Source organism: Helianthus annuus, chromosome 4 (genome assembly GCF_002127325.2).
Source record: "Helianthus annuus cultivar XRQ/B chromosome 4, HanXRQr2.0-SUNRISE, whole genome shotgun sequence".
NCBI classification, from domain to species: Eukaryota; Viridiplantae; Streptophyta; class Magnoliopsida; order Asterales; family Asteraceae; genus Helianthus; species Helianthus annuus.
In genome coordinates, this window is record NC_035436.2 from 162,320,096 (window position 1) to 162,339,976 (window position 19,881).

The 19,881-nt window shown below is 31.2% G+C and overlaps 1 protein-coding gene and 3 long non-coding RNA genes across 4 annotated transcripts; all 4 read right to left on the reverse strand.

Annotated features, from left to right (window-relative positions):
• Window positions 1-3,244: 3,244 nt before the first annotated feature.
• Window positions 3,245-3,610, reverse strand: LOC110933745. Its single transcript, XM_022176951.1, has one exon. The coding sequence runs from the start codon at window positions 3,608-3,610 to the stop codon at window positions 3,245-3,247; it is 366 nt and encodes a 121-aa protein (XP_022032643.1).
• Window positions 3,611-5,122: 1,512 nt separating this feature from the next.
• Window positions 5,123-5,427, reverse strand: LOC110934931. Its single transcript, XR_002588734.2, has 2 exons — window positions 5,350-5,427; window positions 5,123-5,265 (listed from the first exon to the last, which is right to left on the reverse strand). It is a non-coding gene; the product is annotated as an uncharacterized LOC110934931 (long non-coding RNA).
• A 605-nt stretch (window positions 5,428-6,032) lies between these two features.
• Window positions 6,033-8,642, reverse strand: LOC110934934. Its single transcript, XR_002588736.2, has 3 exons — window positions 8,594-8,642; window positions 6,450-6,556; window positions 6,033-6,311 (listed from the first exon to the last, which is right to left on the reverse strand). It is a non-coding gene; the product is annotated as an uncharacterized LOC110934934 (long non-coding RNA).
• A 1,778-nt stretch (window positions 8,643-10,420) lies between these two features.
• Window positions 10,421-12,426, reverse strand: LOC110934932. Its single transcript, XR_002588735.2, has 3 exons — window positions 12,387-12,426; window positions 10,597-10,664; window positions 10,421-10,521 (listed from the first exon to the last, which is right to left on the reverse strand). It is a non-coding gene; the product is annotated as an uncharacterized LOC110934932 (long non-coding RNA).
• Between the last annotated feature and the right edge of the window lie 7,455 nt (window positions 12,427-19,881).

The following is a 19,881-nucleotide window of genomic DNA, read 5'->3' on the forward strand; positions in this document are numbered from 1 at the left end:
AAATCTTGAACGATTATGTGCGTTTGATCTTCGCAACCGAGAACCTGCTCTGATACCACTTGTAGGACCGGTTTTGACTCCGAAACGATTGCAAACCGAACGTGTGACGTGCAGAATCTGTACACGAACATGACCGAACACAAGATCGTAAAATTAACGTGATTCTTATTGAACAATATGACAAATACAAGGCGTCGTGAGTCACCTACGAACACTTTCTCTCTCTAGACTTTCTCTCTCTAAGCACCAAGCTCCAAGATCTCAAATGGCCAAAAGTCTCTAATAAAACCCTAAAGCTCCTATATATAGGCCAAGACTTATAAGAGATCCCCTCTTATTTACAGTATTGTCACCTTGCCTTTTTCTTACAAATTACAATATAAAGCTTTGTTTTCTTCAGATTCTGCTACGAACAGGATTGACGGAGGCGATAGACATTACTACACTAACATTAACACTAGAACCCCCAAAAATATACACCAACTAAACATTAAATATGCATCATATCTTCTAATTTCATCCTTGAGTTCATCAACTATGTAGGAACTGCAACTGTTATTTGGGGGATTAAGTTGGCCATTCTTTTAGATGAAGCTTGGTTCATGGGAGAATCGATCCAAACAAAGAATTTACACTTAGATCTCTCCAATACACAACTTTATAGTTACATTTTACAATATAAACGAATTATCAAATTAGGGTTCAAATACTTACCATTTGGGGGCAGGTATAAAATCGACACTCAGGGTTTTGATCGGTCTTCGAAGTCTTCATTGTTGCAGCTCTACCACATTTGTACACAACCATCTTCAGATCGATGTGGAATTTGAGGGGTTGAATTAGGGTTTTGGATTCGGGGGAAACCTGTTATAAATTGGGGGGGGGGGACTTGTAGCATGTAATGACTAAAATAACCTCACGTTTATGGCACGCGAGGGTACTAGTGTTACTTTTTAACAGAGCATTAACGTTAACACCTTTAAACGTTACAAATTCAAAAGCTAATACCCTAATTAGTGATTTTAACTATTAGTATCTTAGTCTATTACTTTTTGCAAACTACATGGACTAACTATGTAATTAACTCTTCATGATATGATATTAGTTGATGAAAGTTAATTCAAGTAGATTAAAAAAATAAAAATAAATAAATCATCAAATTCTTATTGGGTTGTATGTCATATGTGTATAATTCGATTAGATAATCTTAGGGATTTACTTATAATAAATTATAGATTATAGATTTCTTAGAATGTACACAAAGATATATTCATGACATATTGATATATTTTATGGTATGCCCTCATAAAACTCCAAAGATTATATTCTTCTTTCGAGCATGTGATGTCTAAGAAATAGAATAATTTTGGTCAACAAGTATTATTTTCCCCTTACTTTTAAAGATTAAATAGTTCAACTATTATTTAAAAAATATTTTTGTAACCGACCGATCTCATAGCAATCCAGTGTACTGTCTTCGATCTAATGTTTTGTTTATTTTCGGTCTCAACCTGATCCGATACGGTTTTAAAACAATCTATTTCATCATGTTTGAAGAAAGAATTGAAATTCTCCTAGAACTCTCTTACAAAGTCCCACAAGTTACAATCTTTTAATTTAAATTAATTTGTTTATTTTTGGAGTCAAACTCAGAGTTCCATGGGTTTCTCTTAGCTTCCAGATTTTAACGCCTACGAAGACAATAATTTCATAGTTTGACTTCTAATTTTTGTTTATTGAGATTTTTTTATGATCATAATTTTTACAACACACACATATATCAATAAAGAATTCTGATTTAAACGTTGACAACTTCATAATATTATTTAGAAGTAACCAGTAAATGAGAGGGTACAAGAGAAATCTCAAATCCGCCACGTTTGGTTCTATCAATTTTTTAAGATATAGAAAATAAAATTTTTTATTATTTATTCACTTTAAAATTAGAGTAAATTGTCATTTTAGTACCTGAGGTTTAACTAAAATTGACCTTTAGTATAAATAGTTTTTTTTTCTTGCCATTATAGTCTAAATAGTTTTGTTTTCTGCCATCTTACTCCCTGCATTTTGTCATTTTCATCGACCACCACCTTCCACCACCCACCCCATTACAACCTTCTATCATCGCCACCACTTGCCTGCACCGTCACCACCCACCCACCCACCCCACCCCCATCACCACCCACCATTTCCACTACCACCGACCACATTTCCGCCACCCACGTCATCAACAATCACTGCCGCCATCATCGTAAAAGCAACAACCACCGCCATCATCTCCACTGTAAACCGGCACAACACCATCCCCGTATCATGCACCGGCAAAAAAAAAAAAGAAAAATGTGGTTTGGCCAAAATTGACCTAAGTTAACTAAATTTTTCGAATGAAGTTAGTGGATTAGATGAAAATGAAAAAAATGACAAAAGTCAGGGATTAAAATGACTAAAAAACAAAACGATTTGGATTAAAATAGCAAGAAAAAAACTATTTAAATTAAAGTGACAATTTTAATCAAAAATTAAGAACTAAAATGACAATTTACTCTTAAAATTAAAAAAAAAAAGTAAAATGTTGTTTTTTCTGAAAGGTCAAAGACACTATGTGACAAACAATGGGCCAGTCTAACCAATCTACATGGTATAATTGTAAACTTGCGTACATAATGTCCATAAAAATCATCACTCATAAAATTTAAGGCCTTAACGTTTTTTAAACGCTTTGTACATAAACCACCATCGTGTATACACGCGACGCTGTTTGCTTCTCGTCATTAAAAATAAATAGACACAGTGATGTAATATATACATTCTGGTATTCGATCACTAAATATCATTTACTATATTTACACATACATTAAAAATAAATAGACAGAGACATGGTGATGTAACATATACATTCTGGTATTCAATTACTATATTTACATATAAGATTCATACCTTAAAATAACAAACTAAAGCTATTTATGTTTTTTTCTTCACAGATATATACACTTATACACATTTTCACATACAATACATAATCTATCTTTGTTCCCAGAAATTCAAACAAAAGAAAATAAATTTATTTTTTCGTATAAAAAAAATAATTTGATTAATTCTTATAACTTTAATTCATTTGTTTTCAAATGAACACCACCAACAATAACACAACATAACTTCAAACACAAAATCACCAGCAGCTGAAGAATCATTCTTCAACTGCAAAAATGGCAATTATATATTCCAACCCTATTCATTCAATCAATTAGCTCTCCAGAAAACCAGTCATTCGAAGAACACAATTCCTCATTTCACTCAAATCTCTTCCTTTCAAAGTCCTTCCAATCCCATAACAAACCGAAAACGCCATTTTCTCCGCCAATCGCCGCCTCACCAACACGTGAGGCGGCACCAGTTCCCCTTCGTCTCCTTCATATTCATATAAACTCGGTTCCATATAACCACACCACGATATATTCACAGGTTTCGTCTTCTTCTCAACCTTTTTCCTCTTTGATCTTCTCGATTGATCATCAGAATCCGAATCCGTAAAACATTTTAAAAAACACTCGTCATCATCTACGTTGTTCATAGTGAACACGACGTCTGATTCTTCGAATTCTTCAGCCATTGAAACCTCGAATACCCTAGCTGAATCAGATTATTTAAAAATAACCGATTGAGAGAGGTTTGGTGCAAAAGGTAGACCGTGTGAATGATAGAGAAGGGGATTATATAGGGGACGGAATCGCTATCGTCTTGAGTACTCAATCATTCTCTGTCGTTTGAGTGTGGTCCCGGGTTTCTCTCTCTAGACGTTTTTGGTTTCTCTCTCTAAAAGTTATTGAATGTGTGTCAGCTTGCCTAAATTGTTACAGCTCACTATAACCGGCTTACTTGTGGCTCACGTAACTGTGTACAACCAAACTTGCATCAAGTACCTCTTACGCTAGGTCCCCGTGGATTACGTTGTGAATGGTTTTATTTGTTTTTTCTTTTTTTTTTTGTGTGTTTATACAAGTAAAATTGCATGGTGTACAACCTAACTTAATTCCAATGATTTGTTTACTGGTTTTGATTACTTGAATCGGATTCGAATAAACCAAAATTTGAATAATTATACGGGTATTTATTATTTGAATCAAACTCGAATAATCAAAAGTTTGATTCGAATTATACGGGTATTTATTACTTGAATCAAACTCGAATAACCAAAAGTTTGATTCGAACCAAATTCCAGTAATGAATTAGAATTCCGGTTTATTCGAATCGGGTCATTATTTGAACCAAATTCAAAGTTAGGTATCTCGAAGCAAGACTGATTTGAGTAATCCGAATTCGCACTATTTATTAATTCTTTTTATATTTTTAAATAATATACATATAACTTTTTTTTGAACGGCTAATTTATTTAATCCCTTGTCGTTTGTAGGACTTGAACCTAAGATCTTCCATTTCCCAATCTAGGTGTTTTAAAGGTTTTACCTTTGCCAATAGACCACCACCCCATTCGTAATATACATATAACTTATTGAGTTGGGATTCATAATCAGTTATTTATTTATAAGATACTAGGTTATCACCCGCGAACTTCGCGGGTAGAAACATTAACTTTATATTAATCGAACTATGTCATTAAATAAAATAAAAATACATGTTTTCGAACATAATTTTTTTTATAATTGTTTTGAATTGAAAGTTGTAGTCATTGGGTTGCGAGTAAGGTCAGAAACTTCGGGCAAGAACCAGAGGCAGAAACTTGCCTCATTGAATGACCCAAGAAACAAAAAAAAAAACTTTTAATTATTATAATAAAATATACGCATGGAGTTGTTCGAACCTACAAAACAAACTCATTTAATTAAATTTAGAAATTAATTAAAAGTTTACATAAGAAAATATAAACAACAAAAACTTTATTCATTAAATATACATTATATATTTTTTTTAACAATCATGACCAATCGAAATATAACAAATTAGTAACATGGAGATTAATATAGTGTTGATTGTTCCCATTTTCAAATAGTCACTTGCTTATTAAAAAAATCCATTAACTTTGAAGGCATTAAACTGACTTGCTAATGGTATTCATTCATACCTAATACAATACGCTAATCAATAAATAAAACACACACACAAAAACCATTCAAATAATAATGTTGAGTAAATCATTCAAAACTCTATCCAAATGTATGCCATTTAGTACTCAATGGTAACAAAACACACAACAAAGTGAAACCATCATGCTGCCTCCTGCAATTGAGGTGCCTACATAAAGAGGTACTGCAGAAAACATAGATTAAACTAATCGCTCTTAACACGATACATTTTTCGTATAAAATGAGCGAAACTTAATCTTCCAAGTACCTCGAATGGTTTGCCGGATCGTTCAAAATCCAGTATGTTTAGAGCAACTTCACAGCTCTATGAAACAATCGGTTCTGGATCTTTGGAGAATTCCTCAAGTAGAGATATACACTGGTCATCTACAAAAATGGTTTATTAAGGTCAAAAACATAAAGTTTTTCATAAAAGTATCCCGAGTCAACCCAACAGAGCCGTTTTGACCCTAAAAACCATATTTGACTACCTACCCAACATAGTCCATTTTCCACCAAATGTTATTAAAAAGTATAGTAGATTTTAGAAGCATGGTTACCTTATATTTTTTGTTTTAAAAAATGTGGCAACTCTCTCTCTCTCTCATTTTCTTTGTGTTAAATTGTTTTTTTTTTTCCTTTTCCTTTCAGTTTTTCGTTCAGTATATAATTCAGTTTATAACAACCTCTCATTTTTTATACTTAAATGTGAATCTAATAAGTTATGTTCAAACTTATTTGTCTACAATCAACAAAATCTCATATAACCAGCAATTTCTTGCGTAATCAAAGGTGTCACAATCAAACACAAACATCAATAAATCTACACACTTTCTCAAAACATAATCTCTAACATCACTAACCTGTATCAATAATTCAAAACCCTAACTAATGTGTTGTGCACTCACTAATATCTGCTACACACGTCTCACTTATTCATCTTCACAACTTCAAACACATCTTATCTAATACCTTATGCCAATCAACAAAATCTCATATATCAATCAGCAATACAATGCACAATCAAAGACCTCACAATCAATTTCAAACATCAATCAATATACAAAATTTCTCAAGACACAAAGTCTAATATCACTAACCTGATGCGCTACTGCTCAATAATATGTCGGTGCCATGAAAAACTTCATAACCCTAACTAATGTGTTAACTTGCCAAGGCTCAAGGTTGTATCTTATCCCAATGTTGTTTGTCCGACGCATCGTCACAAATCTAACAACCGAGTCAATCAAACTATTAGCTAAAAAATTAAAATAATGATTGAGTTCAAAATTTAAAATTTAAAATCTGAAAATCAAATCACTAATATCTAATCTTGTAAATCAAGCAAACTTATTAGGAAAGTCTAACCTTGCCAAGCAAAACCAACCGACATGGTACCAATTTCCAGCCATAGCAAGCATATCTCTGTCCAACATAGTTGCAGCCAAAAACTCCGGACCATCCAAAATAAACACCTAATGAATCAAAATAAAAACACATAAACCTTGATTATTACTCAATTTATGAATACTATCCCATAAAACAAAACTTTGTCAACAAATTATACTAACTTATGCAGTGGTAAACCATAAAAATAACAAATTAATTTAGATGATTAGCCTTGCAGAAAACCCAAATTGGGAAAGTTTACCTGAATTGCTAACGAAAAAAATCAGACTCAGATTGGGTTACTCAAGCGGATATTAATCACTGGAATAAGATCTGGTATCAAACATAAGAGCACACATGAGTTGATTAACGGAACAAAATGGTGAGGAAAAGAATATACATCAGTTAATCGAATAGAGATCAATTTCCCATAGGATCCCATTCAAGATATATAGATATATAGATATAGATAAAGAAGTGTGCAAGATATACCTTTCCTTCAACTTCTAATAGGATCCCATTCAAGAGTTCCTTGTAAGGGAAGGAGTCTGAAAGAAGCTTATCACCAAAAATTACAAAACACAGTTTGAATTAGATATGCAACTCGAGTACAAAAACAATAGTCGAAGACTCGAAGCATTCCTAAAATTACAAATAATATAGTCAAAGCATCTCATAAAAAAACATCAAGATTTCAAAGCATTCAAAATTTAAAATCAAACACAATAATGGTTTACTTCAAAATTTAAATTTAAAATAATGATTGGCTTCAAAAATTAAAATTTAAAATCTGAAAATCAAATCACTAATATCCAATCCCATAAATCAAGCAAACTTATTAGGAAAGTCTAACCTTTCAAATTTAAATTCAATTTACAGATTCGAAATTTAAAATCAAACATATTAATGGCAAACTTTCAAATTTAAATTTAAAATAATAACTGACTTCGAAATTGAAAATTTAAAATCAAGCACAACAATGGTTTACTTCAAAATTTAAATTTAAAATGATGATTAACTTCAAAATTTAAAATTTAAAATCTGAAAATCAAATCACTAATATCCAATCCCGTAAATCAAGCAAAGTTATTAGGAAAGTCTAACCTTGTCAAGCAAAACCAAACGGCAATTTCAGTTTTTCGTTCAGTTTATAACAACCTCTCATTTTTTATACTTAAATGTCAATTTCTAATAAGTTCTGTTCAAACTTATTTATCTACAATCAACAAAAGCTCATATAACCAGCAATTTCATGCGCAATCAAAGGTGTCACAATCAAACACAGACATCAATAAATCTACACACTTTCTCAAAATACAATCTCTAACATGACTAACATGTATCAATAATTCAAAACCCTAACTAATGTGTTGTGCACTCACTAATATCTGCTACGCACGTCTCACTTATTCATCTTCACAACTTGAAACACATCTTATCTAATACCATATGCCAATCAACAAAATCTCATATATCAATCAGCAATACAATGCACAATCAAAGACCTCACAATCAATTTAAAACATCAATCAATATACAAAATTTCTCAAGACAAAAATTCTAATATCACTAACCTGATGCGCTACTGCTCAATAAGGTGTCAGTGCCATGAAAAACTTCATAATCCTAACTAAAGTGTTAACTTGCCAAGGCTCAAGGCTGTATCTCATCCCAATGTTGTTTGTCCGACGCATCACCACAAATCTAAAAACCGAGTCAACAAACTATTAGCTAAAAAATTAAATAATAATTGAGTTTAAAATTTAAAATTTAAAATCTAAAAATCAAATCACTAATGTCTAATCTCGTAAATCAATCAAACTTATTAGGAAAGTCTAACCTTGCCAAGCAAAACCAACCGACATGGTACCAATTTCCAGCCATAGCAAGCATATCTCTATCCAACATAGTTGCAGCCAAAAACTCCGGACCATCCAAAATAAACACCTAATGAATCAAAATAAAAACACATAAACCTTGAATATTACATAATTTATGACTACTATCTCACAAAACAAATCTTTGTCAACAAATTATACTAACTTATGCAATGGTAAACCATAAAAATAACAAATTAATTTAGATGATTAGCCTTGCAGAAAACCCAAATCGGGAAAGTTTACCTGAATCGTTAACGAAAAAAATCAAACTCAGATTGGGTTACTCAAGCGGAAATTAATCACTCGATTAAGATCGGGTATCAAACATAAGAGCACACATGAGTTGATTAACGGAACTAAATGGTGAGGAGAAAAAAATACATCAGTGAATCGAATAGAGATCAATTTCCCATAGGATCCCATTTAAAATAAATTCAAACACAATAATGGTTTACTTCAAAATTTAAGTTTAAAATAATGATTGATTTGAAAATGTAAAATTTAAAATCTGAAAATCAAATCACTAATATCCAATACCGTAAATCAAGCAAACTTATTAGGAAAGTCTAACCTTTCAAATTTAAATTCAATTTACAGATTCGAAATTTAAAATGAAACACATTAATAGAAAACTTTCAAATTTAAATTTAAAATAATAATTGACTTCGAAATTGAAAATCTAAAATCAAACACAATAATGGTTTACTTCAAAATTTAAATTTAAAATAATGATTGATTTCAAAATTTAAAATTTAAAAATCAAATCACTAAGGAAACATACCAAAAATATAGGATCATATTCCTCAATCACATTTAACAATGAATGAGAGATGTTTTTAGGATCCATAACTGCAAAGTAAGTAACCACTGTTTTAAAAAATATATAATGGTAATCTATTTATAGAAACAAAGTCTATTTACAGAAACCGAATCATAATTCCGAATACAAAAATCATCTTTAACAACAGTAATCTGTTTATAGAAACAAAAACAACTTTAAAAATGAAATTAAAGGCATCTTTAAAGAATTACCAACTAACTTAATACAAAAATTATAACTAAATGACTCACGATAAATCATCATCAATAATTTTAAGACATTAATATATGGAAGTTCTTCTCCCCACAATAAGGTTGCAAAATCATACGGTATTTCCTATCAATCGAAAAAAAAAACATATAAGTTGCAATAACTTATTGTGTGCACAAAACTAAAAACTTAAGAAACATACCAAAAATATAGAATCATAGTCCCCAATCAACATTAATAACGAAGGAGCGTTGTTTTCATGATCCATAACTGCAATGGAAGTAACCACTGTTTTAAAAAAATATAACTGTAATCTATTTATAGAAACAAAATCTATTTAAAAAAATGGTGAGGAGAAAAAAATACATCAGTGAATCGAATAGAGATCAATTTCCCATAGGATCCCATTTAAAATAAATTCAAACACAATAATGGTTTACTTCAAAATTTAAGTTTAAAATAATGATTGACTTGAAAATGTAAAATTTAAAATCTGAAAATCAAATCACTAATATCCAATACCATAAATCAAGCAAACTTATTAGGAAAGTCTAACCTTTCAAATTTAAATTCAATTTACAGATTCGAAATTTAAAATGAAACACATTAATAGAAAACTTTCAAATTTAAATTTAAAATAATAATTGACTTCGAAATTGAAAATCTAAAATCAAACACAATAATGGTTTACTTCAAAATTTAAATTTAAAATAATGATTGATTTCAAAATTTAAAATTTAAAAATCAAATCACTAAGGAAACATACCAAAAATATAGGATCATATTCCTCAATCACATTTAACAATGAATGAGAGATGTTTTTAGGATCCATAACTGCAAAGTAAGTAACCACTGTTTTAAAAAATATATAATGGTAATCTATTTATAGAAACAAAGTCTATTTACAGAAACCGAATCATAATTCCGAATACAAAAATCATCTTTAACAACAGTAATCTGTTTATAGAAACAAAAACAACTTTAAAAATGAAATTAAAGGCATCTTTAAAGAATTACCAACTAACTTAATACAAAAATTATAACTAAATGACTCACGATAAATCATCATCAATAATTTTAAGACATTAATATATAGAAGTTCTTCTCCCCACAATAAGGTTGCAAAATCATACGGTATTTCCTATCAATCGAAAAAAAAACATATAAGTTGCAATAACTTATTGTGTGCACAAAACTAAAAACTTAAGAAACATACCAAAAATATAGAATCATAGTCCCCAATCAACATTAATAACGAAGGAGCGTTGTTTTCATGATCCATAACTGCAATGGAAGTAACCACTGTTTTAAAAAAATATAACTGTAATCTATTTATAGAAACAAAATCTATTTACATAAAGCGAATCATAATTTCGAATACAAAAATCATCTTTAACAACACTAATCTATTTATAGAAACAAAAACAACTTTAAAAAGAAATTAAATACATCTTTAAAGAATTAACAATTAACTAAATACAAAAACTATAACTAAATACAAAAAATTATAACTCATAAAACAAACCATAAGAACTTCAAAAGATAATCACATAAAATTTCAAATTAACAGCTAAAGAAAAAAATAAAAAAAGAAAGACTATACATATCAAAAAACAAACAACAAAAACAAAACTGAATTACCCTGTTTTTGGTCGACGAACAATTCGAAAAATATAGGATCATAGTCCTCAATCAACTTTAACAACGAAGGAGCGTTGTTTTCATGATCCATAACTGCAAAGGAAGTAACCACTGTTTTAAAAAAATATATCGGTAATCTATTTATAGAAACAAAGTCTATTTACTTCAAAATTTAAATTTAAAATAGTGATTGACTTCAAAATTTAAAATTTAAAATCTGAAAATCAAATCATTAATATCTAATCCCGTAAATCAAGCAAACTTATTAGGAAAGTCTAACCTTTCAAATTTAAATTCAATTTACATATTCGAAATTTAAAATTAAACACATTAATGGAAAACTTTCAAATTTAGATTTAAAATAATAATTGACTTCGTAATTGTAAATTTAAGATCAAACAAAATAATGGTTTACTTCAAAATTTAAATTTAAAATAATGATTGATTTTAAAATTTAAAATTTAAATCAAATCACTAAGAAAACATACCAAAAATATAGGATCATATTCTTCAATCAACTTTAACAACGAATAAGAGTTGTTTTTAGGATCCATAACTGCAAAGGAAGTACCATTGTTTTAAAAAATATATATTGGTAATATATTTATAGAAACAAAGTCTATTTACATAAACCGAATCATAACTCCGAATACAAAAATCATCTTTAACAACAGTAATCTGTTTATAGAAACAAAAACAACTTTAAAAATGAAATTAAAGGCATCTTTAAAGAATTAACAACTAACTAAATACAAAAAATATAACTAAATGACTCACGATAAATCATCATCAATAATTTTAAGACATTGACATATGGAAGTTGTTCTCCCCACAATAAGGTTGCAAAATCATACGGTATTTCCTATCAATCTAAACAAAAAAAAACATATAAGTTGCAATAACTTATTGTGTGCACAAAACTGAAAACTTAAGAAACATACCAAAAATACAGGATCATAGTCCCCAATCAACTTTAACAACGAAGGAGCGTTGTTTTCATGATCCATAACTGCAATGGAAGTAACCATTGTTTAAAAAAATATAACGGTAATCTATTTATAGAAACAAAGTCTATTTACAGAAACCGAATCATAATTTCGAATACAAAAATCATCTTTAACAACACTAATATATTTATAGAAACAAAAACAGATTTAAAAAGAAATTAAAGACATCTTTAAAGAATTAACAGTTAACTAAATACAAAAATTATAATTAAATACAAAAAATTATAACTCACAAAACAAATCATAAGAACTTCAAAAGATAATCACATAAAATTTCAAATTAACACCTAAAGACAAAAATAAAAAAGAAAGACTATACATATCAAAAAACAAACAACACCAACAAAACTGAACTAACCTGTTTTTGGTCGACGAACAATTCAAAAAATATAGGATCATAGTCCTCAATCAACTTTAACAACGAAGGAACGTTGTTTTCATGATCTATAACTGCAAAGGAAGTAATCATTGTTTAAAAAAAAATATAACGGTAATCTATTTATAAAAACAAAGTCTATTTACAGAAACCGAATCATAATTTCGAATACAAAAATCATCTTTAACAACACTAATCTATTTATAGAAACAAAAACAGATTTAAAAAGAAATTAAAGTCATATTTAAAGAATTAAAAACTAATTAAATACAAAAATTATAACTAAATACAAAAAATTATAACTCACAAAACGAACCATAAGAACTTCAAAAGATAATCACATAAAATTTCAAATTAACGCCTAAAGACAAAAGTAAAAAAGAAAGACTATACCTATCAAAAAACAAACAACACCAACAAAACTGAACTAACCTGGTTTGGTCGACGAACAATTCAAGTCCAATTGTCACAAAAGATTGAGGGTTTACCATGAGAAAAACAAACCATAAAACATTCAGAACATATGTTATTAATTTTTGAAAAAAAAATACCGAACAGAAAGGATAAAATCAAACCTACACAAACTTAAAAAAAAAAAAGAAAACAACTATAACATTTAACTAACCTCTGTTGTTTCACGAATGATCAGAGTCCAATTTTATCCAAGATTTAGGGTTCCACATGAAAAACAAAATCAACAAAAATCAGTAACTTTGATAAATCTAGATGATGATAATAAAACCTCTGATCTTGATTTTGTTTGCAAAAAAACAAAAAGATAAATGTTCAATCGCTTGATTAAAGATACACAATAGATAAACAACAAATTAAAACAACATACCTTCAATTTTTATGATCAGATCTACAAAGTTTAGGACAAAGAAGAAGTTAATAGCATTCGACACAATCTTTATAAAATCAAGTTTCTATAGAATTGAATAACATAAATAAAGCAGATTTAGGATCGATTGTGTAGATTACAATCGTAAAACAAAGAAATCAGAAACAATAAAATCAAAAACATAGAAACATACCTTTGATTGGTTAATAGGATTGATTTGTGTGAAGAAGATGATGTTGTAGAGGTTTGGCTATGGTTTGGAATTGAGGATCTTGGTGGTGGCGATAGGAGAGAGGGTGCAACTTAGTTTTTTAGGGTTTGTAAAGTGTGTGCAAGAAGAATGAGAAAAAAAAGGAAATATATACTATGACCCGAATTCAAAAAACCCGACCCAACACATTTCGGATCCCGCCTCTTTTTTCTTGGAATCGTGAATGTAGAAAGCAAAATGGGATTTCCCTCCTAAACCAAGTTGCCACATCAGCCAAGATGGCCAAATACAAATGCCACCTAGCCCAAATCCATCTCATTTATATATATATTTAGAATATAGATACTAATGATTTACTTTTCAAATTTTTTTATAATATACTTATAATTTTTGAATTTTTAACCTTTTTTGTAATAATTCGTTTTATTGGAATAGACCCGAATATGAATAAGCTCATTCCTAACAATTTGTGTAAATCTTACTCAAATCCGAATTTTGAATTAAAATTTTCAAATTCAAATGACAGAAAATAAAATCAGTAAACACGTATGTGATTATCTTGAAAGATTATCTTGAAAGTGGTATACGGATGGGTAAGACGGTAAAAATCTAGTTATTTTTAAAACACTTTTAGGGTTTTTATGGGTATATAGTTATGCCAGAGTAAGAAAGGTAGAATCACTTAGCAAATATGTTGCGATGAATGTAAAATGTTAAAAAAGACGGCATGTAGCGTACATGGTGAAGGGTTTCACATTTCATGCCAAAGAATATGTGTTGTGGAGAGATAGAATGTGAGATGAGTGTGTGTGTGTGGGGGGGGAGTTGAGGTGACTATAAGATTCAATTATAAATTAGCTAATATTTAAAAAAAATCAACAATACCCGCCCCTAGCCCTCCTTGCGTCCGATGTGTGGTGGTGTTTCGCGCCCTACTGGCTAACGTGTTTTCTTCATGCCGCACAAGGCATAACCTTATACCATATTTCTACCTTTTCTTACTAATTTTATATCTAGAGGCATGTAATATTCTTTCACAAGCTATATTATTAAAAAGTTCCAATTAGGTATTTTTTTATAAACCCTTTAGTTAAAATAGTTATATAATTGTGCTTTTCTTTGAAAAAAATGTCTAAAGGTTTTCACATAATTGTATACTATTAATAGAGAAAGTTAATGAACAGTAATATTCCGTTTTAAATATACTTTAATTTTTAATTGTGTTATTTAGTGGTTTTTTATATGTGTTAATGAACAGTAAGTATATATTTGTTTTAAATATATTTTAATTTTTAATTGTGTTATTTAGTGGTTCTTATATGTGTTATGTGGTTCTTTTATATATCTTATATGTAATTTGCGTTTGTTTTTTACCGATGTAATTCACGTGTAATTCACGTGTCAATATTTTTTTATAATATCAAGATTTTTTTCTTTATGGGTTGCTGTAACGAGTGTAGGTGGCGTAACAAAACAAACCGATACCGATCAAATTCCCGCCGTATACTATTAGGGGGCGTTTGGTTCGCAGGAATTCAATGGAATTTAAAGGAATTGGAATCTAAATTCCATATCTTAAGATGTTTGGTTCACAGAATTTGATTGAATTGTATACTATTAATAGAGAAAGTTAATGAACAGTAAGTATATATTTGTTTTAAATATACTTTAATTTTTAATTGTGTTATTTAGTGGTTTTTTATATGTGTTAATAAACAGTAAGTATATATTTGTTTTAAATATATTTTAATTTTTAATTGTGTTATTTAGTGGTTTTTATATGTGTTATCTGGTTCTTTTATATATCTTATATGTAATTTGCGTTTGTTTTTTACCGATGTAATTCACGTGTAATTCACGTGTCAGTATTTTTCTATAATATCAAGATTTTTTTTTCTTTATGGGTTGCTGTAACGAGTGTAGGTGGCGTAACAAAACAAACCGATACCGATCAAATTCCCCCCGTATACTATTAGGGGGCGTTTGGTTCGCAGGAATTCAATGGAATTTAAAGGAATTGGAATCTAAATTCCATATCTTAAGATGTTTGGTTCACAGAATTTGATTGAATTGGAATCTAAATTCCAATCTTCATGTGTTTGGTTGACAATGGTATTGGAATTGGAATTGAGCATGAAATCCTTCAAATTCCTTGAACTAAAAGAATTCAAAATCCTTTCTATATGTGAAGGAATTAAAGTAAATTCATTCGAATCTTCGACCATTTCGACCCGAACGGTTTCGACCCGCACCGTTTCGATCCGAATCATTTTGACCCGTACTGTTTCGAATCGAACTGTTTCGACGCGAACCGTTTCGACCCGTACCGTTTCGAATCGAACCGTTTCGACGCGAACGGTTTCGACCGTACCGTTTCGAATCGAGCCGTTTCGACGCGAACTGTTTCGAATCGAACCGTTTCAACGCGAACTGTTTTAACACGTATTGTTTTCACCCGAACCGGGGGTTGTGGGTGTCAGGGTGATGGATTCCAATTCATTTGACAATCAAACACAACAAAAGTGGAATTGAGATTCCAATTCCAACAATTTCCAATTCCAATTGGAATGTTTAAATTCTAAATCCAATTCCTTCAAATTCTAATTCCTATACAAATTCCAATTCTAATTCCAATTCCAAAACATTCCGTGAACCAAACGCCCCCTTAATAGACAAAGTTAATGAACAGTAAGTATATTTGTTTTAAAGGTTTTTTTATATGTGTTATTTAGTGGTTTTTATATGTGTTATGTGGTTCTTTTATATATCTTATGTAACTTGCGTTTGTTTTTTTATCAATGTAATTCACGTGTCAGTATTTTTTTATTATATCAAGATTTTTTTCTCTATGGGTTGCTTTATGTATTTGTGTTACGACGATGTGTAAAACTATGATTTATATTCCGATCGGTATTATGCTTTATGTATTTGTGTTACGACGATGTGTAAAACTTGTCAAAAAACACTAATGACTATTAACACCGAAAAAAATCGCATAAAAAAGAAATAAAAATGAAAAAAAATTAAGGGTTATTGGATTTTATCACCCCCAACTATCAACCTTTGGCCGTTGCCACTGCCAACTAACAGTTTGACGCCCAGCACCAGGGCCGGCCCTGAGAATTCGGGTACCCTGTTCGAGCTCGAAAAAATGTGCCCTTAGGCCTTAACGAAATTGGGTATTGGGCTCACTAAAGGTCTAAACCTAATGTCAAAGGGGTTAATAACTAACCTAAACCATAATAATAGTTTTGTAAGGGGGCCTATGTTGGTGTTTGCATGGGTATACCCTATTAAAAAAATATTTTACATATACATATCGGTTTTTCTTCTTAAAAAACGTAGCACTCGAAATATCGGCACCTGGCAGGTGGTCCTCCCCGCCCACCCCCAGGGCCAGCCATGCCCAGCACCTCTAACTTGACTTTAAGTTTGTGGTGGCAAACCACAAGCTTGGTCAAAAATCAAGGAGGAGGCATTTGCCAAGGCATGAGTTGCTACGTCAAAATGCCCAATTGTTGACAAGTATTGTTGATAATTTATATATATATATACTAGGTTAAAACCCGTGTGGTACACGGGGTTGGATAACATGAAAATCTGAAATAAAAAGTTATAACAAATAAATACATAACGTAATTGCAAATTCTTTATTTATAATTACATATCATATTTATGTACACGGTTCGGCAAATTTTGTACCGATATCTAGTATCATGTTAGGCCCTAAAGTGTGAGACTGACGCATCAAATTAGCACAACGGGCTATGGTTACGAACTGGGTCGTACCGGGTTAGTTTATATTAAGTTGTAGACCTTTATAGGTCACTTGGGCCAAGCTTTAGGCCATGTGGGCCAAGCAGGCCCAAGGGGAGCCCATGTAGGGAATTGGGTTTGTCCATGTATATAAACAAGTTTTAGACTTGTTTTAGGGTTGGAACTTCATAGTTACAGATTTCCTAGAGAGAGAGCTAGAGGTTTCGAGTTGGTGGTGATCATTTGTACCAGACGGTTTTGCTTATTCAAGTAATAGAATCGTGTGCAAGTGGTTAAAAGTGATTCGGTTTGTTCTTCGTTTCATATTTTCGGTTCGTTCTTCATATTTCTCGATTTGTTCTTGAATCACATCAAGTTTGGATTCCGCACAAACTTGGTGTTGTTTGATATCATTGAAAGATCCGGTTAAATGGGACTTACAAGTGGTATCAGAGCTTTTAGAACCTATTTCTAGGCTCGGTGTGATATCAAGGATTCAAGATTTCGTTATTTTTGGGTTGGTGTTCATCGCGTTCTTCGTAGTGTTCATCGAATTTTCTTGAAAATTCCACATATTTTGGTGTTTCAATTGTTGAAAAAGTTGTTAAAAGATTAAACATAATCTTTTATTTTTTTTAAAAAAAAATAATAAAAAAAATATAAACAAACTGATTTGGAAATTTTGTTTAATTTTGATAAGATTTTTAAAAATCTTTGATTAATTTCAATTGTTTTCGGAAAAGTTTGTTTGTAAAAGATATTTTGGTTGACCGGTTTTGTTTCAAAATAACATTCAGTTTGCGAGTTTCTATATTATCTGATTTCCAGTTATCATATTCAGTCGCAACCACAAGTTCTGTCATCATCTGGGAGTCGCAATCAACATTTCCACTCGCAACCTCCAATTTCGACAAATCCTGTTTTCAGTCGCAACCACAAGATCAGTCACATCCTCCGACTCGTAACCAGCAACCACCTATACGGTTACGAGTCATTTCCATCCGGTCGCAACCTTCAACCATCGTTTCATCGTGTCTGACTCGCAACCGCAGTTCCGAGTCGCAACCGAGATCTCGACTCTTCACGGCTTCTCGCAACCTCCATTACGACTCGCAACCTCCGATTTCGGTTCATCACGTTTTGTGTCGCAACCATCGGACTCGCAACCTCGTTTACGAGTCGCAACTGAGTTATTGAGTCGAAATCATCAAAGATAATCATCATCTCCGGTGAAAACCTGCAACGATCTCCGGCGATTTCGAACATCATCTTCTCCTTATCATTCATCATCGTTCACCGTTTCGGAACCTGTATCTCACAAAAGTTTCATCGTCAACCTCCGTCTTAGTCATCGACGTACTTCATCACTCTAATTCATTCTCCTGATCAGCTACCGTTCCCCTGTCACACTTATCACTGTTCCGTTCATCATCATCATCATACACTGATCATTGTCTAACCTGCAATCGCCTCTATTCATATTCATCATCATCCATAGTTCACGTCAACCACCTCCACACTATCTCCGGTCACTTGCACCTTCTCCGATAATACTGTAACCATCACTGTCACTGTCGTTCATCTTCCTTCATCATCATCATCTTGATTTCGGCGGCAATTAATTGAAATTAGGGCTTCGGTGTGTTTGGTGTGATCGAAGAAGACGAACAGGTCTTTAGACGTCATTTAGGGTTTAATATATAATAATATTTTTTAATAATTATAATATAAGTATTTTAATCATTGAGTCATCATTGTCTAATCATTAGATTTAATAATAATAATAATAATAATAATAATAATAATAATAATAATAATAATAATAATAATAGTTTATATTATAGATTTTAATTAAAAAAAAAGGGGGTTTGGTTGTTTGTTTGGTGGTGAATTCAGTTTGACAGGTTTTGAGGCACGTTTCAGAAAGCGGGTTCGATTGAGTGCAAAGTGTTTGATTTAGCGAGTACACGGGTTCTCGTTGGTTTGTGTTTTGAGGAGAAGATCAAAAGTGTCAACTACCCTCTGAAATTATGACATTCATCACTAAAGAAGACATACTTTCTGTCTTTTGCACTCCTGAGTGCCGAGGAAGGGTTGAGGCTTATAGGATACAAAACGCTGAGCTAATCGAAGACTACAATGAAATTAAACGGAAAAATTTCACTTTAACGAAAAACGAAAAACTTTTCAAAGAGAAAATCGAAGCTCAGCGTAAGGACATCGTTCAACTCAAGGACGATGTTAGTGTAGCTACGGCCCAACTCATGATAGTCAAAGAAAAACTGTGTGAGGTGACTAAAGAACTGGAGAATGTTAGGGATAAATACCAAATTAATCAGTTAAACATTAAAAAATTCGATTCCTCCAGTAAATTAGTCAAAAATCTGTGTGATCAACAATTAGCATATTCTAAAAAGAAAGGGTCGGGATTGGGTTATAATCAGACTCCTCCTCCGTACAATGATAATTACACTTATTTACCGATGACTGAGGAGGAGATGATGAACGAGAGTAAAATGACTTATGGTTCGAAAAACAACAAATCGTCTGTTCATGACAGACAAGTTGAGAAACAAAAGTCTACTCCATTGAATTTTGTTCCCAAAGGCACAATTGATCCTAATGTTTCATCTTCATGTGCAGATGATAGCTCTGAAGTAAAGAGTGGT